The sequence below is a fragment of the Triticum aestivum genome, chromosome 1A (genome assembly GCF_018294505.1).
Source record: "Triticum aestivum cultivar Chinese Spring chromosome 1A, IWGSC CS RefSeq v2.1, whole genome shotgun sequence".
Lineage (NCBI taxonomy): Eukaryota > Viridiplantae > Streptophyta > Magnoliopsida > Poales > Poaceae > Triticum > Triticum aestivum.
The window spans coordinates 60962968-60977702 of NC_057794.1; the positions used below are offsets into that span (position 1 = coordinate 60962968).

The 14735-nt window shown below is 44.3% G+C and overlaps 1 protein-coding gene and 1 pseudogene across 2 annotated transcripts; one reads left to right on the plus strand and one right to left on the minus strand.

Annotated features, from left to right (window-relative positions):
* Positions 1–2162: 2162 nt before the first annotated feature.
* Positions 2163–5913, plus strand: LOC123190092 (uncharacterized; annotated as a pseudogene).
* LOC123190095 (signal recognition particle 54 kDa protein 2) lies at positions 4671–11491 on the minus strand. Of its 2 annotated transcripts, XM_044602681.1 has the most exons (9): positions 11335–11491; positions 7913–8322; positions 7729–7831; positions 7484–7634; positions 7255–7405; positions 6139–6287; positions 5958–6058; positions 4923–5167; positions 4671–4848 (listed from the first exon to the last, which is right to left on the minus strand). In XM_044602681.1, exons 2-9 carry the CDS (start codon positions 8126–8128, stop codon positions 4819–4821), a joined length of 1146 nt encoding a protein of 381 aa, XP_044458616.1. In that variant the 5' UTR covers positions 8129–8322; positions 11335–11491; the 3' UTR covers positions 4671–4818. The 2 variants fall into 2 exon arrangements, with proteins under 2 accessions (XP_044458616.1, XP_044458609.1); XM_044602674.1 differs by having other exon boundaries at positions 4833–5167.
* Positions 11492–14735: the final 3244 nt, after the last annotated feature.

Sequence of the window (14735 nt, forward strand, 5' to 3'; positions counted from 1 at the left end):
GTCGACGGAACCACCTAAAGCCATCAACTAGGGTCTAGGGTGGCTCGGGGTCGACGGAACCACCTAAAACCATCAACTTTGGTCTAGGGTGGCTCGGGGTCAACGGAACCACCTAAAGCCATCAACTAGGGTCTAGGGTGGCTCGGGGTCGACGGAACCACCTAAAGCCATCAACTTTGGTCTAGGGTGGCTCGGGGTCGACGGAACCACCTAAAGCCATCAACTAGGGTCTAGGGTGGCTCGGGGTCGACGAAACCACCTAAAGCCATCAACTTTGGTCTAGGGTGGCTCGGGGTCGACGGAACCACCTAAAGCCATCATTTTGGTTTTGGTGCCTCCTGGTCGACGAAACCACCTAAAGCCATCAACTTTGGTCTAGGGTGGCTCGGGGTCGACGGAACCACCTAAAGCCATCAACTAGGGTCTAGGGTGGCTTGGGATCGACGGAACCACCTAAAGCCATCATTTTGGGTTTTGGTGGCTCGGGGTCGACGGAACCACCTAAAGCCATCAACTTTGGTCTAGGGTGGCTCGGGGTCGACGGAACCACCTAAAGCCATCAACTTTGGTCTAGGGTGGCTCGGGGTCGACGGAACCACCTAAAGCCATCAACTAGGGTCTAGGGTGGCTCGGGGTCGACGGAACCACCTAAAGCCATCATTTTAGGTTTTAGTGGCTCGGGATCGACGGAACCACCTAAAGCCATCAACTTTGGTCTAGGGTGGCTCGGGGTCGACGTAACCACCTAAAACCATCATTTTGATCTATGGTGGCTCGGGGTCGACGAAACCACCTAAAGCCATCATTTTGGGTTTTGGTGGCTCCGGGTCGACGAAACCACCTAAAGCCATCAACTTTGGTCTAGGGTGGCTCGGGGTCGACGGAACCACCTAAAGCCATCAACTTTGGTCTAGGGTGACTCGGGGTCGACGGAACCATCTAAAGCCATCAACTTTGGTCTAGGGTGGCTCGGGGTCGACGGAACCACCTAAAGCCATCAACTTTGGTCTAGGGTGGCTCGGGGTCGACGAAACCACCTAAAGCCATCATTTTGGGTTTTGTGGCTCAGGGTCGACGGAAGAGCCGGCGAGCCGCGGGAAGAGCTCGCACCGGGGGTCAGCTTCCCCCTCCCCTTGCCACTGAAAAACCCCATGGTGGTTTGGGCTTGCTAGGGTTCCTGGTCGCCGACGAGGGAGCACGGTGTGACCAGATGTGGACAGACGTTGGAAGTGGATGAGGTCGGCCCCGCCGCACGCTTCCATTAAAAAGGACGGGCTCATTGACCTTCCACACGCTGCCAGGTGGCCCTCGAGGTTGGTGCTGGCATTTAATAAGACGTGGGTGGTGGTTGGGCGAACGACAAGTGGGACCGCGGCGGACATCGAGGGAACGCGTGGCGCATCCGCGCCGACGCATTTCAGGCGCAATTTTGGATTTGAAATGGGTCCACGCAGACATCAGACGGACGGATTTTGGGAATGGGTCGACGCGTTGGGCCGTTTTTTTGTCCACGCCAACCCAAATGGACGTGGGCGGACAAAATGGGTCTCCCCGTTGGAGACTTGGAGTTGCTCTTACTGATTTGTCAATCTCAAAAAGAACTTTTACTAAAGAAAAACTTAGGCTTAGTTTGGCAGCTCTGTTTTTGAAAAACCATAGTAATTCAAAACCTTGGTTTTTAAATGTGTGGGCAATGAATACTTTGGTTTCTAAAAAGTGTAATTTTTCTCAGTTTTGATGAAACCACCGATGAGTTTGGCAAGTGTTGTTTTGACTCGTTGCGCCTTGCTCATTATATGCACGTAGAGTCGATTGGGTAGTTAGCCTTTAGGCTGCTGCACACAAGTGCTCCACCGACTAATGGATATACTCAAGAGGGTGCCGTCTCTGTAGAGAAACTACCCACCAAACCTGAAGCGCCTAATAATCAGAAGCACTTCGTTAAAAAGACAATAGATCAGAGGGGTCAAAGGCGACAATCTCATTTTATCAACTTTAAACGTGGACGAGGCGACGAGTTCTCTCAGTTCAGTTTGTAAAAAAGAGGTCCTGACCTCTTTTTAAAATACTGCAAAAAAAACCACAGTATGATAGATACCTTGGTATGTGAAACTACAGTATTTGTTTTATCCAAACATCTTAAAGTATTTAATATCAAAGTTATTTCAGAAACCACAGTATTTTCAGAAAACTGCAAAAATACTTTGGATCCAAACGCACCTTACTGATTTGTCTCAAAAGAAAAAACTTACTGAAGCATCGGACAAACGCCATCGGAAAAACTACTCAATCGCCGGACCACGCCGTCTCTCCGTCTTCGATCCCCATTCAGAGCCCACGATTCCGACAAGCATCGGACAAACGCCACTATATTTCCACTCGGCCGATCCTCCATCCAGTCGCAAATTTCCGCCGGAACCGCTGAACTAATCGTTCTCCGAGGAAAGCGATGGCTAGAAAGGATCTGTCTTCTCGCCGGCGCCGGCTCCCCCTCCGGCGGCCGCGCGATGAGGACCGCCTCAATGCCCTCTCCGACGACCTGATCCTCCAGATCCTGGGCCGTCTCGACACCCGCAGCGCGCTCGGCGCCGCCGCGCTCTGCAGGCGCTTGGCCCACCTCCCTCGCGAGCTCCCCGCCCTGGATCTCAAGGTCAGCGACGCGCTCCCGCCGCGCTACCGGCGGTGGCTCGACCTCCTCAACGAGGCAGTCACATCGGACGCGCTACGCGGGTGTAGCCGGAGGCTACGCCCCATCATCGGGCGGTACGAGCGCCGCGCCATGCGCGCCATGGTCAGCTCCGTCAGGAGCCTCAGAGCCCGCCGCCACCGGCGTGCGTGCAGCAGGCTGTCGCTCGAGTTCTTCGCCTTCAGCACCTCCGCCAGCATCAACCGCTTGGTCGTGGACGCCGTCGATTCCTGGGGTGTCGAGGATCTGGAGGTCGTTGCCAAGTCGACGGAGCCGATCACACATCTTCGTCCGGTCTACACGTTCCCCCGTGGTCGTATCAGCAGGAAGCCCGGCGAGTCCCGCCTTCGAAGCCTCAAGCTCGTCAATTGCTTGCCCCCGCCGCTGGATGGCTTCACCGCGCTCACCACGCTGCTGCTGCGGGACCTGCCCTGCTCTACGCCGGCGGCCGTCTACGAGGGCGTGGTCGCTGCGTGCCCGCAGCTGCGGGTTCTGCATCTCGTCGCCTGCTCCTTCGACAAGGATACGGCCCGTTGGCTGGTGTTCGACGCGCCCATGTAAGAAATCAGAGAGCTTGTCGCTGACGGCCCGTTGATGACGGTCAAGCTCCGGTCTCTCCCCAAGCTCGAGAGCCTCACTGCCGTGGATGCCAGGGTTCTGTTGTGCTCCGACGCCAACGTCCCTTGCCTTGCGCATGTGAGCCTCGTCTTCTCCATTGGTCCACTGGACAACCACTCCATTGTGAACCACTTGATTGCCTTGTTCATGCTCTCGTTGAAAGACGCGGCCATCAGCTTGAGGAATCTCATTCTGCGCTTTACTGGGCCAGAGATGTGGATTCTACCCAATCTGAAGAACCAGTTTTCTCTGATGCCCAATCTGAAGAAGCTGCTTGTTGCGGATGTGCCATCCTCCTGGGATGTCTCATGGCCGCGCATCCTCATCCAGGCAGCACCACTGCTGGAGAGCCTTCATGTTCATGTTTCATGTTTCACAGTCCCAGTCCCAGTCCCAGTCCCAGTGCCAACATGAGGAGGAGCCAGGTCGTCAGAATGTCTCCTCCTACTTGCAGACGCAGCAGCCATCATCATCTTCACCCACCTATTCTCCCTAGCTGCCAGCCATCAGTAGCAGCAGCGCACTCACCATTCACATCCCTGACTTCTCTTTCTGCACCTCCTCACACGCACAAATGCAACAAGGAATGGGTTTCCTCCTCTTCTCAGTTTCAGATCTTCTGCATTCTCCAAATTGTTGCAGTCTGATGTACCTTCTGCACACGTACACATGCACGAGCACAGCACAATACCTTTCTTACCAGGTACAGGTCGGGAGCAACAGAGCGAACAGCTAGCCATCATGCTCGTCACCTCCTCGTCCTCCACCAACACAGCACAGCGGGCAAGCATTCATACTAATTGTGACCATCAAATCCCTTGGGTATTTCTCCTCAGAGCAACAAATGCAGCTACACTTCTCTCATCTGTGTGTGCCTCTTCTCCCCCTCTGCTCCTGGCAGCAAGCTAGGAGCACCTCCTACTTTATCGCCTCTTCCAGTTCTCTGCACTGCTGTCTTGCACTAGTCCAAGTAAAGAGCAATCCCCTCCTTCAGCAATAGCAACAATAAGCAGCGCCCTTCTCCTCCTTCTCTTTCTCTTCCCATGTACAGGTTTGGAGCACCACGAGCGGCACACAACAGGTCATTACCTCACCCTTCTCTTCCCATGTACTAGTCAGCGGGCAGGGACGTGCTTCTGAGACACACCGAGCCTTCAGATCCTATTCCGAGGAAACAGATGTCCCTGGATTCACTCTTCTTCCTCCTACATCTTCCTCCATCACTTCAGATCATGTCTTCCATTCGTTCTCCTACACTATCCTACTCAATACCTTTCTGATCAGCATCCCACACGGAGCAGCAGCCCGCGCTCAAACAACACGCCTCGCCAGCGAGGCAGCCATGGCTTAAACTTACAACTTGACTCACACTATAGACTACTCTAGACTCTAGTAGGATGTTGATGGTAAGTAACTCATATTTTAACATACTGCATACCAAATTTATTTTGCTTTGCCTTCTTAGTTCTTTCATCCATTTCCTTCTTCAAGGTTTTTACACTGATCATCATTAGCTATTTTCTTTCTTCTAATGAAGAGACGGACTGAAAAAAGAAAATAAAACCGTAAATGGCAGAAGAACAAATATTATTCTGATTCTAAGGAACCTGTAGCTAACCTTGATTTTGCTATGCTTCAGTTCTTTCTCACCAAGGATGTCACAAATTTTATTGTATTCTGATTCTGAAGAAGAAACCTGCTGAGCCAGCATCCTCTCCTTCTCCAAAACAGCGTGATAAGCATTCAAGCATGCCTTTTCCATCTGACGCACCGCGTTTGTTCTTTCAACCTCAGATACTTGTAAGTTGTCCAGCATATTATGCATATCTTCGATGTCAATTGTGAAAGTCCTACTCTTGTAATCTGAAATTTGAGCAGAGCATTAGTGTCAGCCAGATATTATCAGTTCTACTTCAAAAATGTCGATGTTGATAAGTCATTCACTTGGATTTGGAAATCAAGATGCACCATGAAGCTCAAAGTATTTGCCTGGCTACTATTGGCTGACAAGATTAACACGAAGAACATGCTTTGTAGAAGACACTACAATGTGGACAGCAATGATCACTGCGTCCTCTGCAATGATGGTGGAAACAGTGGAACACCTGTTCTTCAACTGTACGTTCAGTAGAAGATGTTGGGCCGTGTTGAGAATGAAATTTGATACTTCCGACAACCGACTGCATTTGATCCACTTGGAGAGAAGATGGTGGACGTAGCCAATGTACATGGAAATCTTTACAACATCGGCTTGGAGCATATGGAAGGAGTGCAACGGGAAAAATTTCAGAAGAATCCCACCCACCATCGGGGCATGGAAAATTAGATTCAAAAAGGACTTTTCTCTGCTTGCCCATAGGGTTAAACCCTCACTCGTCCCATTTGTTGAAACCTACTCTAGCTCTATAACCTAGATCCTTTTTTTAGTTTTAGCTTGCTTCCATATGTTTAGCCGGTAGGGCACCCTCCTACACCTGCTGTGGGGGGGTGTACATGAAATGCTGTTCCAACATGAAACTTTGTAATTGTTGGTTGTTAATATATAAGGCAGTGGGAACCTCTCTCACTGTTGTTTGAGTGTTCAGAAAAAAAAACACCAAAGTTGAGGAGGCGTGGCCATATGCAGAATGTAAATTAGATTAGTTTTATTTACCTAGAAGATTACTCGTGAAGGCCTTCACGTCGAAGATTTCAAATGATTCAATCGATTTTCCAGTTCCATAAAAGATAACGGGACAGTTTGCTGCAGCAAGTCTGAAAATAGGAAGGAATTATGAATATACACCAAGACAATAATAATCTAATAAAATAAAAGAGTAATAGTAGATACTAACGCGCTAAGTGTACCGCCTCCATATGGATGGCGGTCCATTTTGCTGATAATAGCAGAACCAATAGAGCAATTTCTTATAAAGGGCCCAGCCAGATCAAATGCAAATTGGCCATCTGCAGCGTCCACTACAAGCACTATCAAATGTGGGTTCTGCAGAGAATCACAAGGTGGAATATCAAAATAACAGGAGGTAGTGGGGAGTAAGTGGTGTGGGCTTGGGTTGGAGCTAAGATTATAGGAGGATTCCTCCTGTAAGCTAAGAGCCCCACATGACAGTAAGCTAATGCGATTATGAAGTTCATGCAGTACAAGCCTTTTGTTTTCATCAAGTTATATGAATTAATGCTTATGGACAAAGCATTTGTTATCACTGTAAGGCGCTCGGTATCTTGTCAAATTCCTTTTTAACAATAATAATATATTCATTGGATTGAAGAATTAAACTAGATACTTTCTATTAGCAAATGACAATAAAATACTCCCTCCGTCCCATAATGTAAGACGTTTTTTGACACAACACTAGTGTCAAAAAGCGTCTTACATTATGGGACAGAGGGAGTACCTGTTAGATAATCAAGTTTCACTGTGAAAGTAAATTGATTTAGGGTGGTTTTTGACCCATCATAGTTCAGATTAATAATCAAGCTCCATGCAATATGACATTTCGATTAAATGTTTCCTAGAAAAATGTTATATAGGGGTGCAGAATCATCTAAAGTTTATTATCTGAGATTCTATGAAATAAAACATTCCACTATGGAAAGGCTGATAGAAATGTAAAAAAATACTTAATTGCTTACTAAAAGAAAATAAGAAGCATATAATCAGCTGTCAAACAGAAGTAAAATTAATGATAAGAAAACCTGTTTAGCAAGAAATCAGGTACGCGAGGCATTAGAGATGGTGAGTCATCATCAAAGGGAGGTGTATTTTAAAGGTATTTTCTGCATCTAATCATGTAAGCACGTACTGAACATACAATTGGATAGTATCTTGTTCATTTTTATCATGTACGCATGAGTGCATGAGTGCATTGTGATGGACATTTGGAGGATGACACATGGATCATATTCTGAAGCTCCAATAGAAGCAGAAGAAGTCAAGACAGAAACCATACCGTGGCTTTCTCAATTTTATGTATTTCAGCAAAAAATGCATCTTTAGATGTGTAGCTCCCGCTTGTATCAATGATAATGAGATCCGAGTTCTCCTTTTTGAACTTCTCCACACCCTGAATAGCAACCTGAATAGGATCTGATCCCAAGTTGCTGCAAAAACAACATTTAAGTTTTTTTTAACCTTGGTTAAATGCTGAAAATTTGCTTTTAACCAATAAAACCGACTACCTTCCATAGACTGGAATTTTAGCTTCATGTGCTATCTGCTTTAACCGATCAAGTGAACTGCTTCCGGTATCCGCACATACTAATGATGGTTTATATCCTTTCTGTTTATGATGATACGCAAACTTGGCACAGCTTGTAGTTTTACCAGAGTCTAATCCAATGAATAGTAACGATTAGGTGAAACAATGTAAGAAAAATGGTTCCCTGTACTGAAACAATGAATAGTCTAATCGAAGTAACCAAACCTTGGAAACCTATCACCAGCACAATACATGGCATCCCCTTCTTGGGGACAAATGATGGCTTTCTTCCTGAATCAATTAACTTGCATATCTCCTTACAGAGAATCTACAAAATCAAAATCAGAGATCAAAGTTCAGCTACAAGATCTTCCTTAAAGTACATATGAGAAGGATTTAGTGACACAACCTGATGTATGCTATGATTGCTCCCGGTTACTGTGGGATCCATAGCTTTCTTCACCTTTACCTGCAGCTCCGAGACCATCTTAGTGGTGAAATCTGCCTTTACCAATGCTTCAGATATCTGACATAGGCACTCGTCCAACACTCTCATATCAACCAAGGTGTTGCACATCAGTGCCAATGCGCGGGACAAGTGGACGCGCAACTGTGGGTGCACCATCTTCGGAAGAATCTTGTGAGTCTTCTTAGATGATATGGAACACTGATGTTGCCCCCACCTCCGTCACAGAACTCCTCAACGCCTAGAAGGCGCCACTCGCACCTGCACCTCCACCAGCAGGAGGAGGCGGTCCCAATTGCACGCGGGGTCGAGGACCATGGACTTGACATGGGCCCCTCCGACTGTCCATTTGTCTGTAGTGATACACATTAGCATTATATGCAATGAGCCCGTAAGAAAAGTATAAAGCAATTAGATCAAAGCAAAAGGCTAGTTACAAGCATGAACTTACTTATCTACAATGCTAGTGCTACTGGACGACTAACTGAAGTAACAAAAGCATTTGGTCGATCATGAAAGACATCTAGCCAGACTTAAGCTCAGAAGTCCTTTAATAATTCTATACAGATATAAAAGCAATAGGACAAGGCTACCACATGACATTAGCAGGGAGAGTGTTCGTCTAGCACCTCCAAGACACAATTGTAGTACTATACTAGATTACATAAGTTATATTAAACAAACATCAAGTAAACTGGATTAGTCTAGGAACCTGCAATCATATCATACATACAGATCAATCCTTAAATAATTCTATACAGATATAAATATTCATGGGCAGAAGTTTCAACAGCGCTGGGTTTAAGACAACGCCACATACCAAACTAACCAAAGAATCAAGCAGATCAGTGAACCAAACTCCAACCTACAAACGATAATCTGCATCTTAATAACTAATCTGCACTCACAGATTAAACTGCATCTGAATGACTAATAAAAGAAAGATTCTGAAGCCTAAGTTCCCAATGGGAAAATTCTATACAGATATAAACTGTATCTGTATGCTCACACTTCCTTCGCTAATCTTCGTACTGGATAACTGGGAAAATTTACTAGCATGTTCATACATACACACAAGCTATTTATAACCAGAAACAAGTTGCAAAACAGGACCAACAAACTGACCAAACAATCAGGCAGATAAGTTAACCAAGCTTTAAACTACAAAGATAGTCTGCAATTGAAATATTAATTTGCATTTATAGCACTAGATGGCAAAAATCACTAGATCGAAGCTAACCAGGTAACACAATTGGCAGGGAAACCAAACTACTAAACTAACAAAACAGTCAAGCAGATCAGTTAACCAAACCCCACCCTATAACGGTAATCTGCGATTGAAACATTAATATGAATTTATACCCTAAACAGAACAATCGGCAAAAACCACTAGAACAAATAACAACAGTTGGCAGGGAAGGCGTTCTTCTGGCACCCTTAGGCCACGACTGCAGCAGCATTAATGACCCAAGATCAATAAAACAAACATTAATGAACCTTGACAAAGGGCAAAGCAACGCATCCACAATCGTAGCAATCCACACTGGCCAGTCCTCGCGCTACTTCCAATCACGCACAGCTACCGAACTAGATTCAAGAGCAGGACGAACAGCGCTGGGTTTAAGACAACACCACCTACCAAACTAACCAAAGAATCAAGCAGATCAGTGAAACAAACTCCAACTTACAAATGATATTTTGCATTTGAATGAGTAATCTGCACTCACAGCATTAAACTGCATCTGAGTGACTAATTAAAAAAAGATTCGGAAGCCTGAGTTCCCAACGATATCTGCATGCTTACACTTCCTTCGCTAATCTTCATACTGGATAACTGGGAAAAATTATAAACATGACAGATCAACCCTCAACTATTTATAACCAGATACATAACAACTCATGAAAACAATTTGCAGAACACCACTAACAAACTGATCAAACAATCAGGCAGATAAGTTAACCAAACTTTATACTATGCAATTGAAATATCAATCTGCATTTATAGCACTAAACGGCAAAATCACTAGAATGAAGCTAACCAGGTAACATAATTGGCAGGGAAACCACTTCTGGCACCCTCAAGCCAAAACTGCAGTAGCATTTACTATATTTTTTTCAAGCTATGATGAAGTCGGCTCAATTACAGAAACATCAATTAACGTTAACAGGACAAAGCTATCAGATAGCATTCGAAGGAAAAACATCGTTCCAGGCTTCCAGCATCTTCAAGCCAAAATAACATAAGTACCTACTAGATATGTACAGCGTCCAATAAAATCAGCTATATTAGATAAAAATTAACTAAACTTAATAACAAGAAAAACCACAATCACATTGATATATACAGATCAATCCTTAACTAACTCTAACCAGATTTACACGTACTCATGGACACCAGTTGCAACAGCGCACAATGCTAGGTTACACCACCTACCAAACCAGCCAAACTAAGCTAGAAATAGTTGGTTAAACCATGGCTAACCAAACTCCAACCTACAAAGTTAATCTGCATTTACAACCTTAAACAGCACAATCGGCCAAAACACTAGAATAAGTTAACCCGATAACAGCAGTTGTCAGGGATTCTAATAGTATCTATTAGACTTCTGTACAGATGTTGATCAAATCAGATTGATCAGACGTCAACTGAACTGGATAACAGGAAAAAAAATACTATCATTTTGATGCATACAGACCACTCTGAAATTAACTCTAACCAGATACATAACTACTAAACTGACCAAACAATGAAGCAAATCAGTTAAACCAAACTCCACCCTGTAAAGGAAATCTGCAATTGAAATATTAATCTGCATTTTATACCCTGAACAGCAAAATCGGCAAGAACCCTAGAGCAAACAACAACAATTGGCAGGGAAATCGTTCTTCTGGCACCCTCAGGCCACGACTTCAGCAGCATTAATGAACCAAGCTCAATCAAGCAAACATTAATGAAACTTGACAAAAAGGCCAAGCAACGCATCCGCAATCGTAGCAGTCCACACTGGCCAGTCCTCGCACTACTTCAACTTCCAACCTCGCACAGCTACCGAACTAGATCCAAGAGCAGGACGAATCCGCCACCGATTCAGGCTAAAAAGGCAAGCAAATTAGTCGGCTCGTAGATTAAACCCAAGCCCCAAGGCCAAGCCCTGGGTGACTACGAAGAGCTCGAAATCAACTACGACCAGCAACACCTAGAGGTCACAAGCACCGACCCGCGGTCGACCGGCCTTACCGGACTCCCGGTCGATCGGAAAGGGAAAACCACGCGAGAACCAACCGCAGAGCGACACCGAGCAAGATTCCGCACCACGCCGCGGGGGAGGAGGACGAGGCTGGGGAGGGAGGATCCAGATATTTACCTCGGAAGCGGAGGGGAGGGCCCGAGCTCGCCGGAAGCGGCGGGAGAGGTCGGAAGAACCGTTGGCGATCGCCGGAAAGGAGGGAAGGAAAGGGGGGTTCTGGGGTTTCGCTTGCGTTACCAGGCTTGCTTGGCGAACGATGCCTCCTCGTTTTTTTTTCTTGATGATGGAAGGCCTCCTTGTCTTCAACACATCGCTCGAGGGAAAGCCACAAGCCGGCCCGTTCACCTTTTTTTTTTGAGGGGTCAAGCCCGCTCACTAGCACGTGCCTTTTTTTTACTAAAAAAAACATACCATTCTTTTTGCGAAAATAATAGCACATAGCCAATGGCATCGCTTTTTTTCTTTTTCTTTTTAGGAATTTTCTTTAAAAAATATACTTTAAATTGTTTTATTTAAGAACGGTAAAGTTAAACTATAAACGGTAGAAAATTAACGTTATGGAGTAATGCATGTGCCGTAGGATGCGGATTGTGCGGTCCTGTGATAGAGAGAAGAATCGTGCAGACGCGGGGATAGAGCGCGCCACAGGTTTCGGTCAGTTTCTATCTGTGTATTCCCTTTAGATGTGAACTAGCATAAATGTCTGTGTGTACCAATGGGATACACCATCGAAACGACTTTATGGCAGCAAAAAAAATCATTGTGATAGGTTTGGTACCTGAAAGTCCTCCGTTTTAAAAATGTTTAATGTCGATGTACTTGTGGTGTTGGTCCTTCAATTTGAGCACTTTAGAAAATGACATATTTGACACTAAATAATGGCTAAGGCTGGTGTCTCGAAGTCCTCTGTTTTGATCTTTTCATCGTGCTAGTGCTAAGTCCATAGGAATTCCACATTACCTACAAAACACACAAAAACAAAGAAAAATAATAAAAACTAAAAGGACTTGATGGGGGGTAAGTGTAGTTTGTCTAGGTGGAGCTCAACCTTAATTGGTCTTCACTAAACCGCAAGTAGTATATTAAACGATGCAACTGAAACAAATGCAGTGCTTATGAAATCTGATTTTTTTAGGACGCTATGATATCTGATGGGGGATTGTTAGATTTTGTGGGCCTTGACCCACTAAATCTTGTACCTGGGCCTAGTTAAAAATTTAATATCTCAAAGGCCATTTGAGTTGCATGGCAATTGTGTAAGTTTAGTACAGTATTATCAGTGGAGTGGAAGAATCACCGACATAAAAAGTGAGCCTGATTGGTTTGAGGAGTATGTGAGTGAAATTAAATCCCTCCTCATAAATAATGTAACTATTATTTCCAATGAATAAAGTGTTCATGCTTAAAATTATATAAAAAGTGAGTCGTTCTACTATTCTTTGTAGCATGCAAAAGAGTGCAATCACTTCACTTCACACCACGCAATGAGCGCCCGTGCGTTTCGTGAATTGATTTTGAGTTCAGGCTAATGTTATGTGCCTTGTTGGAAGAACAATTTTGCATGGCAGTGCACTGTCTAGTTTTGGGTGTACATGTTAATACTCAAGCTCGTTGTGGACATGTTTGGTACCTCAAGAGAATTCTTTCAAGACGTTCAATTGAATCTCTTCACTCTCCCCATGTGCCCCCTTCGTCTAGAGGAGATACATCTCTTCTCTACTTCTAATGAAGCAGTTGGTAGCCTGGTACGGTTTATTTTCGTCCGGTTTTTCTTCGTCCCACCACCAAGCACCCTTACCACGTTGGTTTCTTATGTACCGATTTATTTTTCTCTTCGCTTTTTTATTGCAAATCAGCACTTTCCAAACATACAAAAGATCATGGATCTAACTTTCCTAATTCATCCAAATCAACCGATCCTTCCATTAATGCAATTTGTTTTAGGAAATAAATAACAGATTTTCAGGAAACAAATAATGGATATTAAGGAGAGGGAGTACGTGTTGGTGGTACTCTTGGTGTTGTCTACAGTCTTGTTGCCAACTGGAAAGAAGATAGTAAGCATTTTTTGGGCTTTATTCGTTCCTCAATGCCAAAACGCAAAAAAGGCTTAGACAAGAAAAAAAAAGTGCATGTTTTTGAATGGTCTATTGAAGAAAAATCAAAGGCGGAAAAAGATACCCCCTCCATTCCACAATGTAGTGCTTCCTCTATCCACGTGCTTCAACTTTGATCGTAAATTTAACTATCAAGACCGATTGTGGCGGGAGCAAAAATTATATCAGTGAATTTGTATTTGAAAGAAGTTTTCAATTATATAATTTTTTCTCCCGCCGCAGTTGGTCTTGTTGGTTAAATTTACGGTCAAAGTTGGACCTCGGGAAGCGCGGCGCACTATATTTTGGAATGGAGGGAGTAATAGTATTTCTAAAGGTGTATTTTCTGGAGATCCAACAATATCCATTTCATATATATTTTTCCTGAAAAGAAGTAAATATATTAATCAGAAGTATCAGGTACAGAACTATTATAAAGTTATTTTTAGTACCACTAGCACCATCAACGATTGGCATGTGGGCTTGTTTTCCTTTGTAAGACAATGATGAAAAGTTATCTCTGGGTCTGAGTGCCTCAAGTGTGCATACAATGGCTTACATATTCACTGTGTTTGATTTTCAGAGAATTCTCAACGCGTATAGCAGTCCTCTCCATACTAACATTGGCTGGTGGCGGAGCTTGACAAGCGTCAGATGATTTTATGATGCATCTTCATTTCCTGATAAATGGAATTTAAATATAATACTATGATGTGGTAGGTGGTGATGTGGAGGCGATGACCATCATGGAAGAGGGAAACATGGTAACTAGGTAGGTGATCATTGTTTCGAAGAGGGAAAATTGTTCCTGGATACTGATATTGATTGCAATGACTCCATGACATTGTAAGTTGGTTAATGGAACAATTTTGAGCCTAATATATATCATAATGACATCTTTCTTGGAACTCGCAATGGTAGAACATCTCTTGTTTGCACCGGCAAAAAATTATATAGGCCAATATTGGCCATAACATCCTCTTTCGCTTTGAGAACCGATGATGCATAACAAGAGGCCTAAAGATCTAAAACATGTGTAGGCTCGAAACCATGACCTTGGCCCTCTCGGCACCCTCAGTATTCAAATTTAGATTTGCTTAATAACTTGGTGTTTTACCACCTTAAAGATGGCCTACCGTTAAGTAATATATTCTCATAAGCTCTATTTTGTTGTGGCATTGCTGCTTTAGTATTCTTCGCTTGCATAGCTAGATCAACAGTGTAACTTACACCATGAGCAATCTATGCGAGGTGGCATCATTGCTAATACATCTCCTAACGAGTGAACATTTTCCCTCTCATAAGGAAGCGCGTACACCATGGACAATCTATGTGATGTCCCAGTAGGAAATACTGATGTCGCTTGAAGCTATGTCGGTATTTCCCCAAAGAGGAAGGGATGATGCAGCACAACGGCAGTAT

What these genes read in the sequence shown, in the direction of transcription:
- LOC123190095 (XM_044602674.1), bottom strand. Translation starts at nt 8,128, where the DNA reads ATGGTGCACCCACAGTTGCGCGTCCACTTGTCCCGCGCATTGGCACTG. An exon ending in GCAATCATAGCATACATCAG is followed by an intron (nt 7,832 to 7,912) that starts GTTGTGTCACTA and finishes TTGATTTTGTAG; the next exon opens with ATTCTCTGTAAGGAGATATG. An exon ending in GGAGGCGGTACACTTAGCGC is followed by an intron (nt 6,059 to 6,138) that starts GTTAGTATCTAC and finishes TCCTATTTTCAG; the next exon opens with ACTTGCTGCAGCAAACTGTC.